The 16,916-nt window shown below is 58.9% G+C and overlaps 2 protein-coding genes and 1 long non-coding RNA gene across 3 annotated transcripts; 2 read left to right on the plus strand and 1 right to left on the minus strand.

The window, feature by feature from the left end:
- Nucleotides 1-165: 165 nt before the first annotated feature.
- On the plus strand, nt 166-6,363 carry LOC308473046 (E3 ubiquitin-protein ligase RNF19B-like; the record flags this gene model as incomplete). Its single annotated transcript, XM_080998294.1, has 8 exons — nt 166-626; nt 1,809-2,038; nt 2,250-2,397; nt 4,170-4,332; nt 4,450-4,564; nt 4,942-5,079; nt 5,429-5,618; nt 5,843-6,363. 8 exons carry the CDS (start codon nt 166-168, stop codon nt 6,003-6,005), a joined length of 1,608 nt encoding a protein of 535 aa, XP_080854420.1. The 3' UTR covers nt 6,006-6,363.
- Nucleotides 6,364-8,839: 2,476 nt separating this feature from the next.
- Nucleotides 8,840-16,107, minus strand: PPM1G (protein phosphatase, Mg2+/Mn2+ dependent 1G). The gene is made up of 10 exons (XM_081001081.1): nt 15,791-16,107; nt 15,623-15,692; nt 15,344-15,429; nt 14,057-14,192; nt 12,894-13,372; nt 11,658-11,786; nt 11,281-11,515; nt 10,678-10,807; nt 10,402-10,504; nt 8,840-9,559 (listed from the first exon to the last, which is right to left on the minus strand). The coding sequence occupies exons 1-10, from the start codon at nt 15,908-15,910 to the stop codon at nt 9,305-9,307; spliced, it is 1,743 nt and encodes a 580-aa protein (XP_080857207.1). The 5' UTR covers nt 15,911-16,107; the 3' UTR covers nt 8,840-9,304.
- On the plus strand, nt 9,580-10,052 carry LOC308474777. Its single transcript, XR_013984952.1, has 2 exons — nt 9,580-9,821; nt 9,854-10,052. It is a non-coding gene; the product is annotated as an uncharacterized lncRNA (long non-coding RNA).
- Nucleotides 16,108-16,916: the final 809 nt, after the last annotated feature.

The following is a 16,916-nucleotide window of genomic DNA, read 5'->3' on the forward strand; positions in this document are numbered from 1 at the left end:
GGACCGGGACGCGCGAGCTGCAGGCGATGAGCCGGCCCCAATGAGGGCGCTGGCGGGGATGGGGAAGAGCCGGGCCCCGGGGCTCCCCTCCGCCGCCCGGACGGCCCGCGGGCCTGAGTCTCTGGGGCAGCAGCAGCCTCGCCGGGCAGCAGCAGCAGCAGCAGCATGAAGCGGCCGCCGGCGGGGCCTCCCTCCCGGGGCGCCTCGGGCCTCTTCGGAGGGCAGCTCGCAGCGGCGCCGGAGCCGGAGGATGCGCTGAGCGCGGCCGAGGAGGCGTCCGCGGGGGCCCCGTCCATCCCAGCGCCGCCTGCGGAGGACGAGGCGCCGGGGGGCTTGCGCGAGTGCCCTTTGTGCCTGCTGCCCCAGCCCGCGGCGGCCTTCCCGGAGCTCTCGTCGTGCGCGCACCTGTCCTGCCTCACCTGCCTGCAGCAGTACCTGCGCATCGAGATCAGCGAGAGCCGCGTGCAGGTGGCCTGTCCGCACTGCCCGGCCCCGCTCCAGCCCGCGGAGGTGCACCAGCTGCTGCGCCCGGAGCCGGCCTTGCGCGACAAGTACGAGGAGTACCTGCTCCGCCGCCTGCTCGTCGCCGACCCGGGAACGCGCTGGTGCCCAGCCCCGGATTGCAGGTGCGCTAGGCCGGCGCGGGGCGGGGCGGCGAGGGTGGGGGGTGGGCTAAAGGCCCGATTGCTCCAGGAAAGGACCCGCTTTGCGCGCCCAAGGGCCCGGTGGCCAATCCCCGACGGCCCTGGGAGACCCTCCCCTGCCTGACCCCCCGGAGAGAGGGAAGGAGATGGTGGGGCCACGCCAGAAGTGGCTGCTGAGGAGGTTGCAGTTATGCGCTTGCCTCCACCAGAGGGCGCTCAAGGCCGCTCGGCTGGGTCTTCCCAGGGAGACCCCCAGAAAGAGCAGGGTCCAATCCTTGCGTCCAGTCCTGGACCCCTGGATGCTGGGAAGGCGCCCCTGTACCTGTGGCCGGTCTGTCCAGACTGCTGCGCACAGCCCGCCCGCGCCCCCCAAGTCGGCTCACTTGGTTTCCCCGCCTGGCGGTGCTGCGACACCCCCTCCATAGGCGGGCAGGATTTGGTTTTAGGGAGATCAGAACTTTTCTTAGAGGGGGCAGAACAAACGTGATTGTTCAGTTAGTTAAGTATTTCTCTTGTTTTACTTGATATGGGGGGGAGCTGCTCCCCTTGGCTACGCCCATGCCCAAGCCTCCTTCAGCACCCTTGGGCCCGGGGGTGGGGTGAGGAGGAGCTGTGCTTCCTGCCGGGGAGGCCGCTGGGGGCTCGGACTCCGCCGAAAGGCAGCTCAGTCTGTTCCCAGGATGGAACTGCGAAGCTGAAAACAGAAAAGTTATCCCGCTCTCTCCCCGCGCAGTACGACACACATTTCCCGTCAATTAAGATGAAACACGTGTAGTTCTGAATTGGATTGTGGAAGTATTAAGATCTAAAGGTCTCGGGAAGGAAGACCGTCCAGGCACATCAGAAGCGCAGCTGGCCGCGAGCCCCCCCCCCCCCCAGGGTCGGCCAGGAGCCTCTGGTGCCTGGAGGCCAGAGACCAGAGTTTGGTTATTCCCGGCTGCAGAATCGGGGCCCCCAGACTGCAGCAGGCAGCGGCTCCGGGTTAGGTGAGAGCCCGGTCTCAGTAAGGGGCAAATGTCCCTCTGGGCCACTGTGCGGGGAGGACCAGGAAGGGCGAGGCCAGCCTCCCATTCTGAGCCCCGCTCTCCCTCCCGCTCCCAGCAATGGCGGACTTGGGGGCGCGCCTGTCGGGCTCCCCTTCTCTCAAAGCGCCTCTGCTTGCAGCTACGCGGTCATCGCCTACGGCTGCGCCGAGTGTCCGCGCCTGGTCTGCGCCCGCCCGGACTGCCGCACCGAGTTCTGCTTCCACTGCCGGCAGCCCTGGCACCCCGAGGCCTCGTGCGAGCAGGCCTGGCGAGAATGGAGCCAGCAAGCGCCCCTGGGCGCCATGGAGCTCTCCCTGCAGCTGATCCGGAAGGAGGAAGCCGGGGCGGCGGCGCCGGGGACCGCGCAGGGTGAGTGCAGCCCCCTTCTCGAGGGGGGAGTGGGACGCCGGCAGGCCGCAACCCCAGCAGCCCCCCACAGTGGGAAGGGCAGGGGGCTTCAGGGGGCCCTCTCCCCGCCTAGACGCCCCTCTCTCTGGGCCTGGCCCCCGACTCTCTCTCTCCCCTCGGCCCCCGGGCCGGAGAAGGTCCCGGCCCCGACCTGCCGCCTCTCTCCCCGCAGACAAGGACGCCATCAAGGTCTGCCCGCGCTGCGGGGCGCTCATCATGAAGGTGGACGACGGCAGCTGCAACCGCATGAACTGCACCATCTGCGGCTGCCTCTTCTGCTGGCTCTGCCTGCGCGAGATCACCGACGTCCACTTCCTCAGGTGCGACTGGGGGGCGGGAAGGGGCGGCCGAAGGAGAGGGCAGAAGAACCAGGCTTGGCCCCTCCGAGCCTGCAGAAGCCGCCTAAGGCTGCCGTCCTCCTCGCCCCGCTTGCCCGGAGGAAGCCCCGTCGAAGCGGACGCAGAAGGGAGGAAGGGAGCTCGGCTAGGTTTGCACGCGCCTCATAGAATCATAGAATCATAGAGTTGGAAGAGACCACAAGGGCCATCGAGTCCAACCCCCTGCCAAGCAGGAAACACCATCAGAGCACTCCTGACATATGGTTGTCAAGCCTCTGCTTAAAGACCTCCAAAGAAGGAGACTCCACCACACTCCTTGGCAGCAAATTCCACTGTCGAACAGCTCTTACTGTCAGGAAGTTCTTCCTAATGTTTAGGTGGAATCTTCTTTCTTGTAGTTTGGATCCATTGCTCCGTGTCCGCTTCTCTGGAGCAGCAGAAAACAACCTTTCTCCCTCCTCTATGTGACATCCTTTTATATATTTGAACATGGCTATCATATCACCCCTTAACCTCCTCTTCTCCAGGCTAAACATGCCCAGCTCCCTTAGCCGTTCCTCATAAGGCATCGTTTCCAGGCCTTTGACCATTTTGGTTGCCCTCCTCTGGACACGTTCCAGTTTGTCAGTGTCCTTCTTGAACTGTGGTGCCCAGAACTGGACACAGTACTCCAGGTGAGGTCTGACCAGAGCAGAATACAGTGGCGCTATTACTTCCCTTGATCTAGATGCTATACTCCTATTGATGCAGCCCAGAATTGCATTGGCTTTTTTAGCTGCCGCGTCATACTGTTGGCTCATGTCAAGTTTGTGGTCAACCAAGACTCCTAGATCCTTTTCACATGTACTGCTCTCAAGCCAGGTGTCACCCATCTTGTATTTGTGCCTCTCATTTTTTTTTTGCCCAAGTGCAATACTTTACATTTCTCCCTGTTAAAATTCATCTTGTTTGTTTTGGCCCAGTTCTCTAATCTGTCAAGGTCGTTTTGAAGTGTGATCCTGTCCTCTGGGCCTCCCTGGGCGTTTGTAGTGAAGCGGTTTGGTCCTGCTGGCCCAGGACCGGGAAAAACTGTCTGCGGACAAAGACCGGCTCCCTGGGCCTGAAAGCGGGAATGAGCGCCGCACCCCATAGTCGAATTTGACTGGACTTAACCGTCCAGGGGTCCTTTACCTTTTTTTCATTTTTTATACAGTGAAACATTCCCTCCCTCTCTCCTGCAAAAATGACAGGACGGAATGCAACCTAAACCCAAAGAAAATAATTAGCTCGGTGGGCAACAGTTTCCCAACCGAGCAGGGATGCTTTGGATGCGACGCCTGCATTGCAGCGGGTTGGACTGGATGACCCCGGGGAGCCCTTTAGAATTCGACAGCTCCGTGATTCTATGAAACGCAGCCAAGGGTGGCCACGAAGCAAAGTCCCGCCGGAGCAAAAGATGTTCTGGAGGGGCGGGAGGATTATCAGGAGGGAGGGAGGCGAAAATAAGGCAGGTGGATGGGTGCCTGTCAATCACATGGCAGTCATTAGGATGTCACGTGATGGGCAGGTGAGTTGGGCTGCCCCACCTGTCAAAGATCCTTGACCCTCCAACCTTCAAAATTCATAGACTCACAGAAGTGTCGAGTTGGACGGAGCCCCCGAAAGCGAAATGGGGAGCTGGTGTGGGGCCCCCTAGGAGAGGCGCTCTGGTGCTCCTGGGGGTGCTCTTCGACACCCCCTTGCTGACTCCCCCCTTGTCTCCTCCTCCTCCCCAGTCCTTCCGGCTGCACCTTTTGGGGGAAGAAGCGCTGGTCGCGCACGCGGAAGGTCCTGTGGCAGCTGGGGATGGTGCTGGGCGCCCCGATGGTGATTTCGCTGGTGGCGGGGATCGCCGTGCCCGTCATCACGCTGGGCATCCCCATCTACATGGGCAAGAAGGTAAGGGGGCCGCGGCTCCCCGGAGGTTGGGCGAGGGTCCCCGTCCTGCTGCGCCAGCCTGAAGGGGCCCCGAGCGAGGAGACCCACTGCCCCTCCGCCGCCTCCTCTCTCCGCCAGGTGCTGAGCCACGGGCGCAAGAGCAAGCTCTCCGGCTGCCAGCAGTGCCTGTCGGTCGCCAGCAGCATCCTGCTCTCGCTCTTCGTGTCGCCCGTCATCACCGCCGTCACTGTGGGTAAGGGCCCCCAGGGGGCGCAGAGGGCGCTGCTGCTCAGTGGGCAGAGCACCCGCCTCGCAACCAGAAGGTCCCGGAGGGGTCAGTCTCCAGGAAGGGCTGAGAATCCCCCACCCAGAACCCTGGAGAGCAGTTGCTGCTGCCAGTCAGTTTACAGGGCATGGAGCTATTGAATGCAGCTGCTCTTCTTCTTGTTAGACCCATCAGGACTAGAATCTTACTTCATTTTCATAGAGGAGTTGCCTTGCACGCAGACGGTCCCGGGTCCAGGAGGGGCTGGGAGAGACGCCTTGCCTGGAGCTCGACGGAGGCGGCTTTCTCTGCTCCTGGACCGGCGGCTGCTGGGCCGCGCCTCACGCCAGCCTCTCTGCCCGCAGGCGTCGGGGTGCCCCTGATGCTCACCTACGTCTACGGGGTCGTGGTGCTCTCGCTGTGCCGAAACCGCCGGAGCTGCGGAGGCGCCCGCAGGAAGGGCGGGGAGCTCAGCACCGTCGAGCTGGAGAACCTCGCCAAACGTACGTGAGTCCTGGGCGGCCTGGCCCGGAAGCCCCTCTCCCTCCGCCAAGGCTCGTCCTAACCGGCTGGGCGGAGAGCTCTCAATCGGTAGGGAGGGGGGCTGCGGTATAGAAGGGGCTTTTGGGGCAGAGACCCTCTGCCGGTCATCCTTGTCTCCGGGCCGGGCGTCTGCCTGCAGGTGCCAACCGGACTAGGAACATTTTCATTTGGTTGTGCATTTGTCTGCTGCTTTTGCTGTAGTGCCATTATTAAAGCCAGCCGGAGAACTTTTGATCTAAGTTGCCATATAAATCAGCCGACCGTCACCTCCGAGCAAATCCTCTCTCCCCCTCCCTCTGCCTGTTGCAGTGAACGAGCTGCTGGCCGCGCTGCCCACGCCGATGGGGGCTGAGGGAGGGGGCTCCGCCGCCGCCGCCGCCGCTGCCGCCATGGCCGCCCCCTTCCTGCCCAGCCGGAGCAGCGGGCAGCTGGAGGAGTCCTGCCCGAAGGGCCCGGAGAGCCCGTGGAACGAAGACGCAGCTCAGGCCACTTCCCGCAGGTCAGTCCAGGGGGCGGGGGCAGTGCGGTCTAGTGGCTAGAGCGCCGGGCCCAAGCTACCTGACAGGGTTGTTCTGGATCTAAAATGCGGCGGGGAGAACCATCTGAGCCACCTTGAGCGCCTTAGAGGGGAAACGTGGGGTAGAAGTGTCATTATTATAAAATTATGCCCCCGGCTTTTTTTACGCCACTACCGCCAGTGACACAGGTCTCTGCCCCGCGCAGGGACGGGCAGAACAGGATGGAGGTGGCGGTGGAGGTGGAGACGGAGCCCCCGGCCGCCCACGAGCACAGCCTCTGCAGCGCCGCGTCGGGCCAAAGCTTCTCCACGGATTCGCTCACCTACACCAGCGACGGCTGCAGTTTGGCCGGAGTGACGACGGAGTGACGCCGCTTCCCCGGAGAGCCGCGCGCGCCCAGGTCGCCGCCTGCTGCTGCTGCAAAGGCGGACTCGCCCGCCGCCCCCACCGGACTGGCCAGCGCAGATGCCCCCCATCCACCCCCCTGCCTGCCTGCCTGCGCACCTTCTGCACTTGTGCCCCCCCCTCACCCGTCAACGACTTCAGGCTCTGGACTTTGGTGCTTTGAGGCAATAAATTTGCAGCTCACAGAGAAGCCGGCCTCTTCTTTCCTCCCCAAGGGGCGAAGGAGCAGCGCCTCCTCTCTCCAGGGACCCGGAAGAAGCCTGCGCCCCCCTCCCCTCGAGGACCCTGCAGAGCACAGCTGGGGGGGGGGGAGCTGGTCAGTCAGGGTTGTGAAAAGGCACCTTTGGAGGAGGATGGCGATAATGATAAAATAATAAATAATAATAATAAAATAATAATAATAATAATAATAATAATACCCCGCCCATCTGGCTGGGTTTCTCCAGCCACATCTTGGAGCTGACTGTGCAGGAGGAGGAATAATAGGATTGTAGCGTTGGAAACGACCCCAAGAGGCAGGGATCGTTCAGAGGAGACTGGGCCGTGTATTGTGGGTAAAGAGCAGAACTGCTGCCCGAGGGAAAGAAGAGTAGGCGCTGCGTTTAGGTGCCTAGATGGCTTAGCCTTAGACGGCTTTGAAAGAGGATTAGACCAATTAATGGAGGAGGGAAGGCTCTCCGTGGCTCCTAGCCAGCCTGGCTCTGCCCTGCCTCAGGGTTGGAGGCAGCAGTGCTTTGGAATCCCTTTTTGGAAACCCCAGGAGGGGAGACGGACGGGGCTGGTGCTCAGGTCCTGCTTGCCCCTGGTTGGTCTCTGTGAGAACGGGAGGCGGCACTCGATGGGCCTCTGCCTTGATCCAGAAGGGCTTGTCTTATGTTTACACGGCTCAGCTGTGTTCTTGGTGACCAGACCAGGGTCTGGGGTCTCTCTCTCAAGTCAGGTGAGCCAAGGGGCCATGAGGGCTTGAACTGTGGAACTGGCATAGGAAGCCTCCCAATGCCAAGCCAGACCATTGGTCCCTCCTGCCTGGTACTGTCTACACCAACTGACTGCGGCTCTCCAGAATTGTAGACATTCTATGATATTTCTGGAGACCCCAAGCAGGGATTGAGCCTGGGACCTCCAGCTACAGCCCTCCTGCCTAGGCAGCCAGGGAGCAGTGGGGCAGCCCTGTTTCCTGATGCAGTGCTGAGCTGGTTCATCATCCAGACGCAGGGCGAATGGGGCTGCAGAGGACCAGGCCAAGGCCTGCATGGCCTTCAGGCCAGGCCAGAGATTTGTGCAGCTTGGGGAAACAGATCCACACACCCCTCCTCCATCCCTGTTGGGCCGGGCCAGGCAGGCACCTCAAAAGCTCAGGATGTACCTGCCAAAAGACCCCACTGCAAAGGAGAGGGCCCTGGTGATCAGCTGGAGGGCAGGGGGAGAGGATCCAGCCTTCTTGCTACCTCACTCACAGCCCTGGGATCATCTGGTGGTTCGCACAGCCCCCAGCCGTCTCTCTGTCCCTGGTGAGAGCCGAGTGCCCCCCTTGGTTGAATGGCCACCAGGCAAGCAAGTGCAGCAGCTGGGAGCCCCTTTTGCAAGCAGACCAACTGGGGAAGCTCTTTTCGGAAGGTTTTTCAGCAGAGGTTGGGTGACCATCAGCTGTGTCTCCTGCACTGCAGGGGGTTGGAATGTATCTCCCTGGGGGTCCGTTCTACCTCTACAATTCAATGATTATAAGCTGTTTCACGGCGGGGGAAGGAGAGAAGTGTCTGGAATGAACCAAGCCGTTAATCACAGATTTGTATAGCTGGATGGGATCCCCAAGGCTCATCTAGTCCAGCCCCCTGCAATGCAGGAATCTCAACTAAAGCATCCATGACAGGTGTCCATCCAACCTCTGCTTAGAAACCTCCCAGGAAGGAGAGTCCACCACCTCCCGAGGGAGACCATTCCACTGTTGAACATCTCTTACTGTCAGAAAGATTTTCTGTATGCCGTGTCTGAATCTCCTTTCCTGAAACTTGAAGCCATGGGTTCGAGTCCTACCCCCAGAGCAGGAGAAAACAAGCTTGAGGCATCTTCCATATGACAGCCCTTGAGATGGTGGCTCTCATATCGCCTCTCAGTCTCCTCTTTTCCAGGCAAAACATTTCCAGTTCCTTTCCTCATAAGGCTTGGTTTCCAGAACCTTGATCAGAACTGCCCTGAGACCCGCAGGTGGTATATAAATTCAATAAATCATCATCATCATCTTGGTCACTCTCCTCTGCACATGTTCCAGCTTGTTAACATCCACCTTAAATTGTGGTGCCCAGAACTGAACACAGTATTCCAAGTGTGGTCTGACCAAGGCAAAATAGAGTGGGACCATGACTTGATCTGGACACTAGACTCTGTAGATGCAGCCTCGTATAGCATTAGCCTTTTTTGCTGCTGTATCACACTATTGCCTCAGGTTAAGCTTGTGGTCCACCAAGACTCCAAAAACCTTTTCCCATGTAAGCTAGGTGTCCTCCATCCTATATTTATGTATCTGGTTCTTCCTGCCTGAGTGCAGAACCCAAAATTTGTCCCTATTGAAATTCATTTTGTTAATTTGGGCCCAGTTATCCAATTTGCTAAGGTCGTTTTGAATTCTGATTCTGTCTTCTGCAGCATTAGCTACCCCTCCCAGTTCGGTGACACCTGCTAATTTGATGAGCATCCCCTCAAGAGAGCGCAAGCAAGGAGCAGGGAGGGAACACGGACTCCTTCCGTCGCATGGAAGGCTCAGTTCCTTGTACCCCACAAAAGGACGCTACAGCCACTCTTCAGTTTTTGGGATTTTAGTTTGAAAAATCTCAGTTGAAAGATAGTGAGGCTTGGCGGCCAACATGGGAAGGGGGGTGGGCGCCAATCCCACAAATAAAAAAAACCCGAGAGGCCTTAAATAGGGGGCAGCTGAGAAACCTTGACAATGAAAAACTGCTTCCCTCCAACAGAAACATCACAGGCACGGAAATGGCAACAACCACTTGGAGAGACGCTGCGGGGGGATGGGGGGAGTGGGGGGGCCGCCTTCGGGGCCCTGGACCTCCCCCGCCATTCCCTCTTCGGAATGGTTGCCAAGAACAGCAAGTGGGACCCCCGGGAACCCCCTCCTCCAAATGACACAGACAAACTGGGCCTCCCTAAGGCTAAAAAAGGCCTAACTCTGGCACCAAGAGTTCAGCGTCGCTTAGAAAACAAGAGTCCAGGGCGAGCTCAGGCGATTCCCAGCCCAACGCGGGCGCTGCTAGTCCTGCCTGGCCTTCTTGCTGCAGCTCTCTTCCGTGGGGGCCGAGGGGGCTGCCTCTGCCGCCTCGGCTGCTGCCGCTGCCCCTGTGCTGCCACTGCCGCTCTCCTCCTCCTCCTTCTCCAGTTTCCGTTTGCCACCCTCGGCCGGGGGCCCCGGGGTGGGGCGAGGCTTGAAGGAGATGATGATGCAGGTCATGTTGTCACAGCCGGTCCCGTCACCAGACGTGTCCGGAGCCAGGCAGCGGTCCAGGAGCTGGCAGAGAGAGAGGGGGGGGAAGGCCCAGCGTCACCTCAATGTGCCAGCTGTGTCTCGCAGGGCCTGGCCAGGAGCAGCAGCTGTGTCAAGGATGCTCAAGGCAGCCAGCTGGCATTGGTTGTGCGGCTGGCAGGAGATGTGTAGGCAGGCTGGTGCTGGGCACAAGGGCACCTCTCCTCAAATGGGTGGAGGAGGTAGGTGCCTCTTTGGGCAGAGAGCGAGACAGAGAGAAGGAAAGGCACACACAACAGCCCTGAAGGTAGGCAGGCAGGCAGGCAGGCAGGCAGGCAGGCAGGCAGGCAGGCACCCCCAGCTGGGCCCAGAAGTCCCAAAACCTGGTTCAGGCCCATGCAGAGGTACACTTGCCCTGGGCCTCGGAGGGCACGCCAGCCAGGGATGTGCCAGGCATACGCTGCCATGCCAAGAACACCCCATGCCTCTCAGCCGACTGCAGACCTAATGGGCAAAACGACCATGTCTGTCTGTATGCGTTGCAGGTTAGGAAATGGCATCATGGTGGGGTGTCTCATGGAAAAGACCCCCGCTCTGGGCCTCAGACAAGCTTGGGTGCAGGCCTGGTCTCCTTTTCCGGAGCCCCCTCACACAGCCAGCTGGGTGGGATTTCCTGCTTGCTGGCACTACCGGAGCCCAGCCGCTGCCAAGGGCCCTGCGTTTGGGTTGAGCTGCCCCAGCCCAGAATTCTGGTCTTCCTGCTGTGGTCCTTTTGTAGTGATACAAATTCAATACCTAATAATTTTTGCACCCCTGCCTCTTAAAAGTGCCTGAGCCCAACAGCGTGGAAGGAGGAGCTGAAATGGCTTGTAAGGCCTGCCACTCACCTCTTCTACTATGGACGAAAGGGATCGAAGTTCTCCATTCTCCTGCTTCTGGGTGATCTTGGACTGGACAAAGTCCACCACCTCCTGGCTGCTCATGACATTCCTGGGCAGAGGCGGACGCAAAGAGAAGGGAGGTCAGCAGGCGCAGGAGGAAGGCCAGGCTGCTCTCGGACCAATGCAGCCCAATCCGGGATCCCGTGTGAGCTGAGAGAGGAAGCCCAGCGGCAGCAACAAGGGCAGCAGCTCCCCCCCCCCAGCCCTCCCTCGGACACCTACCAGATGCCGTCGCAGGCAATGACCATGAAGTCGTGGTCCTCGCTGATTGTCAGCACCTTGATATCCGGCAGCGCAGAGATCATCTGCTCCTCCGGGGGAAGGTTCTTGTTGCGCTTGTAGAAGTGGTCGCCTGCAGAGGAGAGAGATAGGTGAGGGGGCTCCAAGGAAGGGGAGTGGAGCCTTTGGGCTGGTCTCTCTCCTTCCGCAAGAACTCTCCAAGGGAAACAGGCGCCCAGCAGCGGAACAGGCTCCCTCAGAAGGTGGTGAACTCGCTTTTCTTGGAGGTTTTTCAGGAGAGGATGGGTTGCCACCTGCCATGGATGCTTTCGCTGAGATTCCTGCATTGCAGGGGGTTGGACCGGATGGCCTTTGGGGGTCCCTTCCAACTCTTAGATAGATTCTATTATTCTAAGTAGTGGGGGGTGGGGGAAACAGGCCATCTTCCTCCCATTCAAACCTTGACCTCACCTGCCCCTCAGAGCAAAGGGCTCCACAATGGAGGTATGGGCCTTCCGGGTCAGGGGAAGGAGGGTCGCTGGGCTCTCCCTAGCAGGGAAGGGGCAGAGAGGAAGTGACTGCCTGGCAGCCTGCTGAACCGCTCACCAATGGCTCTGGAGAGATTCAGGCCCCCATTCACCCGGCCGTCCATGGTCACTTTCCCACCAGCGTTCTTTATCCTGGCCAGCTCCACCTCGTCCTCCGGCTTGTGGTCATAGGACATGTCCACGGCTTTGCCGCCCTCCGACACGACGCAGCGAGAGTCTCCGGCATTGGCCACAATCAGCTGCTTGCCCCGGATAAGCGCCACCACCGCCGTCGTGCCGCTGTCAGAGCCAGGCTGCAGACCAAGAAGGCAGAGCTCAGCAAGCGCCAGCAGGCTTGGCCTGAGCCCCCCAAGGCCCCTCTGGGCTAGTGAGGGAGACTCGGAGCACAACTCTTCCTCCTCAGAGACCCCTCCTCCCGCCCAGGCACTGACTGACCTTCTCCTTGCCTTCCATGCCTGGGAGCATCATGTCTTCGTCCTCATCCTCCTCCGCTTCCTCGGTGTCGTCTTCGTCCTCGTTTTCTGCCTCCTCGCTGCTGTAACCATCCTCATCCTCACTGCATTCCTGGTTGAAACACGAACCCACCCACCCCCCCAAAAAGAAGTGAGCACTCTTGGAATCTCTTATATATAATCTAATAAGGTAAAGATAAAGGAGCCCTGGACAATGAAGTCCAGTCAAAGGCGCTGATGGGTGTGGCACTCATCTTGCTTCAGGCTGAGGGAGCTCGCGTTGGTCCGCAGACAGCTTTCCAGGTCATGTGGTCAGCATGACTAGACTGCTTCTGGCGCAGTGGGACCCCATGATGGAAACCAGAGCGCACAGAAAGGCCATTTACCTCCCAGGTGCAGCAGTACCTATTTATCTACTGGCACTTGTGTGCTTTCAAACTGCTGGGTTGGCAGGAGCTGGGACAGAGCAACGGGAGCTCACCCCATTGCATGGGTTCAAACTGCCAACATTCCAATCGGCAAGCCCAAGAGGCTCAGTGGTTTATATAGTCTGATAACCAAATGGCAACTAAAGCCTGGGTCATGGTCACCACAGTAGAATGTGTTGGCATTTAAAAAATAACAATAATGAGGTTTTTGAAATTAGTCGTACGGAATCTGTTCCAGAAGTCCGTTCGACATTCGAAAACCAAATCACAGCTTCTGATTGGCTGCAGGAATCTCCTGCAGCCAATTAGAAGCCGTGGAAGCCCCGTCGGACGTTAGGATTCCGAAAGAACATTTGCAAACCGGAACAATCACTTCCGGGTTTGCAGCATTTGAGAGCCAAAACGTCTGAGTTCCAGGACATTCAAGATTCAAGATACGACTGTGTTATTATTCATGAGTCTCGTGTTCCCTGACACCTTCCAACTCTACAATTCTATTATTTCATTTCTATACTGCTTTATACTTGAAAGAACCAATCGTAAAGCGGTTTACAACACATTAAAACATCAAATAAAACAATCCAGAATAAGACCAGCCTGGCATCCAGAGAGCTCCGTGGGGTCACAATTGGCTCTGTGTCAGTCGCAAAAACGCGGCTGCCTGATTTCTAAGGCTGAAGCTGAGTGCAGCAAAGGGGCCTGCGGGACAATGAAGCCTGGTTTCCCCACCAGCCCAGACATGGGAAGACCGTGGGGCTCAAGTGGCCAACCCACCCACCCACGTTGGGTACCTCGCTGTCATCTTCTTCCTCTTCCTCCTCCTCCTCTTCTTCCTCCTCCTCTTCCTCCTCCTCACTGTCCTCAAAGAACTTGGACTTAGCCCCCCGCTGGGCCTTGCTTGCGGAGGAGCAGGACGGTTCTGCTTCGCCTGTGCTGGAGGCTGCCCCTCCCTCAGCAGCCTTTTTCTGGGAAGGAGCGGCAGCATCCCCCCCGCCAGCCGCGTCTGGGCCAGGGCAGGCGCTGGAGGACTTGGGGCATGCCTGGCCGTTGGCTGCCTCCTCCTCCTCCTCCTCCTCCTGGCGGTGCCTCAGGAGCTCCTCTGTGTCCACCTCCCCATTCAGGCTCCGCCCTTTCTGCGCCTCTTCCTGCGCTGGCTCTTTGCTGGGGGTCCCCAACTTGCCCTTGACGCAGTTTTGGCCATAACGCGTGAGCAGCTCCTCAATGGTCATGGTGGCCTCCTCGTGCAGCAAGGCAGCCTCCTCGTTGTCCACTGAACAGGGACAGAGAGAAAGGAAATGGGGGGGGGGTCAGGGTCACTGTTCCCTGGCCCAGTAGTGCCATTCAGGAGGAAAATGGCTTCCAGGCCCAGGGCAGGATCAGGCCAAGCTTCTCTGCTACTGCAAGGACTTCCTCTCCATATGTTGCCTCTAAAATTCCTGTTCTAGGTTCTCATTTTGAGAAGAACATGCAGGGAGAGAAGACTTTTGTCGTGCAAGCAGAAATCCACTCTGCTGGATCCTGCCCATGCAACCTACACTAGAAACAAGGAAAGAAGGATCTGTTCTCCCAGCCAATCCATCACAGAGTCCCTTGGAACCCCATAACACCCCCGCCCCGCCTTCACCTGGTTGCTCTGAACATACAGAGCTTTTCATACCCCTCAAGCCCACTCCCTACAATAGACCAGCGCTGCTTTGCCCATGACTCTGGGCAGCTGCAGCCTCTCAAGGAAGCCAAATCAGGCTAGTAGCCACAGCCAAGTCTCCCCATTCTTGTGGTGCAATCCTAATCTCACTGTGTACAAGACAATGTTTGCCTCTCTGCCTCTCCCAGTGGAGAAACGTCTCTTCGGGACAAAGCTAAGAGAATCCTTTGCCCCCCACCCTCTGGTTCTGATTCAGTTCTGTCCCCGGGGACACTCCTGTCTGGGCAATGAACTGCCTCTGTTGCTCACCATCATCTTCATCAGCCACCTTTTCCTCCTTCTCATCCCCATCATCTCGGGGTCGACCTGCCATCAGTGACAGTTCCTTGATCACCTCCTCAGTTGTCAGCTTAGCATCGATTGCCAGAAAGGCATCCTCAAGAGCCTACAGCAGCACAGAAAGGGCGTCAGTCCCAGCGGTGCTCTCGAACCCCTGCAAGTGGGGCAACCCAACACTGCACCAGAACCAAGCAAAACAGGAGGGCCTTCTGTCCTTTGCCTGAGTCTCTTGGTAATAAGGAGTCCTGCGAACAGAACAATGGCCAGTTCAAGTTCCAGCCTTTGCTCTAATTGGGGGTAGGGAGGCTGAACCCGGCTTGGGAGCTTCCTAAAGCCATCAAGCTAGCCAGTTAGGAGACAATAAACAATTGGGCAAAGCAATTCTGCCATTCTCTGGAGGCCTGTTACACATAACCAAGCAACCCCTGAAGGTCTCAGAAATGAAACACCCTAAGAATTCTTCTTTAACAGTTACTTGACCATATAACATCACATTCAGGGAAATAAAGATGCGAAAATCAAGGGCCTTCTGAGGAACGATTGATGGAGTTGGGGATGTTTAGCCTGCAGAAGAGGAAATGCAAAGGTAACTTGGGAGCCACTTTAAATACCAGAAGGGCTGTCCTGTGAGAGATGGAGCAAGGATCCAAGCCAAGGGATTCAAATGACAAGGAAGGAGATTCTGTCCAAACCTTAGGAAGATTTTTCTGCTGCTGGGAGCCGCCAAGGGTGGCTGGGAAAACCCAGCCAGATGGGCCGGGTATAAATAATAATAATAATAATAAGCGTAAGAAATGTTTGATTGTGGAACAGAATCTGCTGGAAGGAGGCAGACTTTCCTTCATTGGAGATTTTCAAAGGAAGGTTGGATGGCCACATCTTTCGTTGTGATTCCTGCATTGTTGGGGGTTGGACTGGATGGGGGTCCCTTCCAATTCTACAATTCCAAGAAGGATCACAGTCCCCCAATCCAAGTTGCAGCAACTGGCCATGTCACCCTGTTGAAATGGGGCCAGGGCGAGGCCCCATTTAGCTTCAGAGTCGCAAGAAAGGGCTGTGCTAACATCCCTTTGCAACATTTCCCCAGGGAGGCTCAGCTTTGGGCGCTAAGCTCCCCACCCTGCACAGGTCGTGGCTGGAACCTGGCAAGAAGACCTGTGCCCCCACATGCTGCGAAGGGCTTCCTGTTTTGGCCCTGAGCTCTGAAGCCTGGTGAGGGGGAAGCGGCTCCTTGGAGAAAGGCCCTTTGCCCCTTACCTTTTGCAGCTTGCCCTCTTTGTATGCTTTCTGGTCCTTGATGATTTCTGGGAGGTACTTGGCACAGTACAGAGCGACCTCTTCCCCTGGAGCAAAGGAGAGGGGGGCCGTCAGAGGATCGGACCAGACGGCCCTTGGGATCCAGGCAGAGGGACCCCGAGTGGCGGGCCCCGAGCAGGGAGGGGCGCCCAGAGAGTCCCGGGGGAGGAGGACCCCGCCCCCTGCCGCCGCCGCCTCGGGGCTCCCGTCCGGCCCCCCGAGCCCAGGGGCCGCGCTCACCTCCATGGCCGTCGTAGACGGAGAACATCGCGGTCTCGCCGTCCAGGTCCGGGATGCAGTTGTGGGCGTCCTGAAAGAGAGGCGGCCGTGAGCGGGAGGCGCTGCCCGGGGTCTCTGGCCCGATCCCTCCCCGCCCCCCGCCCCGCCCCGGTCCCGCCCCTCGCGCACCTCCATGGAGACCCGCCAGCCCTGCATGGCGCTGAAGCCGAAGCGCAGCGGGCGAGGCCCGTCCCCGGCGCCGTCCCCGGAGCTCTTGGCGGTGCTGGGCTGCGACAGGTAGGCCCCCATGGCTTCGGGCAGGCGCGGGCCCCGCCGGGCCGGAGAAGGAAGGGAGGCCGGGAGGACGGGAGGACGGGCGGGCGGGCGCCGAAGGAACCGAGCGAGGGAAGGAGACCGGCAGGCGGAACCGGAAACGGGCACCAGAGAGTCGCCGCCGCCGCCGCCGCCACCGCCGCGCGGAACAACGAGCGCCGGAAGCTGAGGCGACAGAGCCGCCGCCGGAAGTGAGGGAGCGGAAAGCGCTCAGCGAGGTCCGCGGGGGATGATGGGAAGCGGGGGCACCGCCAAGTCCGCCGGAGCGGCTGGTTGCCAGGCAACGGCGGTGAGGCCTGGAGCCCGGGATGGGCGGGACCCCGCGGAGGAAGAGGCCCCTGGGCGCCCGGCGAGCCTCCTCGGGGCAGCCTCTCGCCTCCGGGAAGGAAGGAGGGACCCGGCTCTTCCCAGGCCGCTTCCCGGCTTTCCCTCCTCGCCCAGTGAAGCCTCGGACTCCTCCGCTCCCCTTCCCAGCCCAGAGCGAAGGGGCGCCCGGAGAAGGGCGGGCCAAGGCCGGACAGGCCGGGCGAGATGCTCGTCTGCAGATTCCCCAAGACGCCTCGGAAAACGCGGCCTTTTGCTGGCCCCCCTCGGCGCACATTTGCAGAACGCAGAAGAAGGGCCGATTGAAATGGAAAAAGGGATCGGAAATGATACAGAATCTCTAGAGCAGGGTCTGCAGGTGTTTTTCGGACCACGATTCCCACCAGCTAGCGAGGATGAGAGTTGTATTCCAAAAAGATCTGGAGACCCAAGTTTCGGAAACCTGCCTAGAACACAAAAAACTGGCAGGACCGAGAGATTAAGCTGTGGCAAAAGTAGAAGGAGCAACTGATGAAGTGGAAGAACCACTGAATGATAAAGCTGGGATTCTGGAAAACAAAAAGTTATAAATGAAGAGATATCTGGATAATCTGACATCAATGGAACTAAGAAAAGAGTTCCATCTACGATTTGGAGTGATCCCAGGAGATAAAGCTAT

This window comes from Podarcis pityusensis (assembly GCF_964106645.2).
Source record: "Podarcis pityusensis genome assembly, chromosome: 3".
In the NCBI taxonomy this organism is placed as follows: domain Eukaryota; kingdom Metazoa; phylum Chordata; class Lepidosauria; order Squamata; family Lacertidae; genus Podarcis; species Podarcis pityusensis.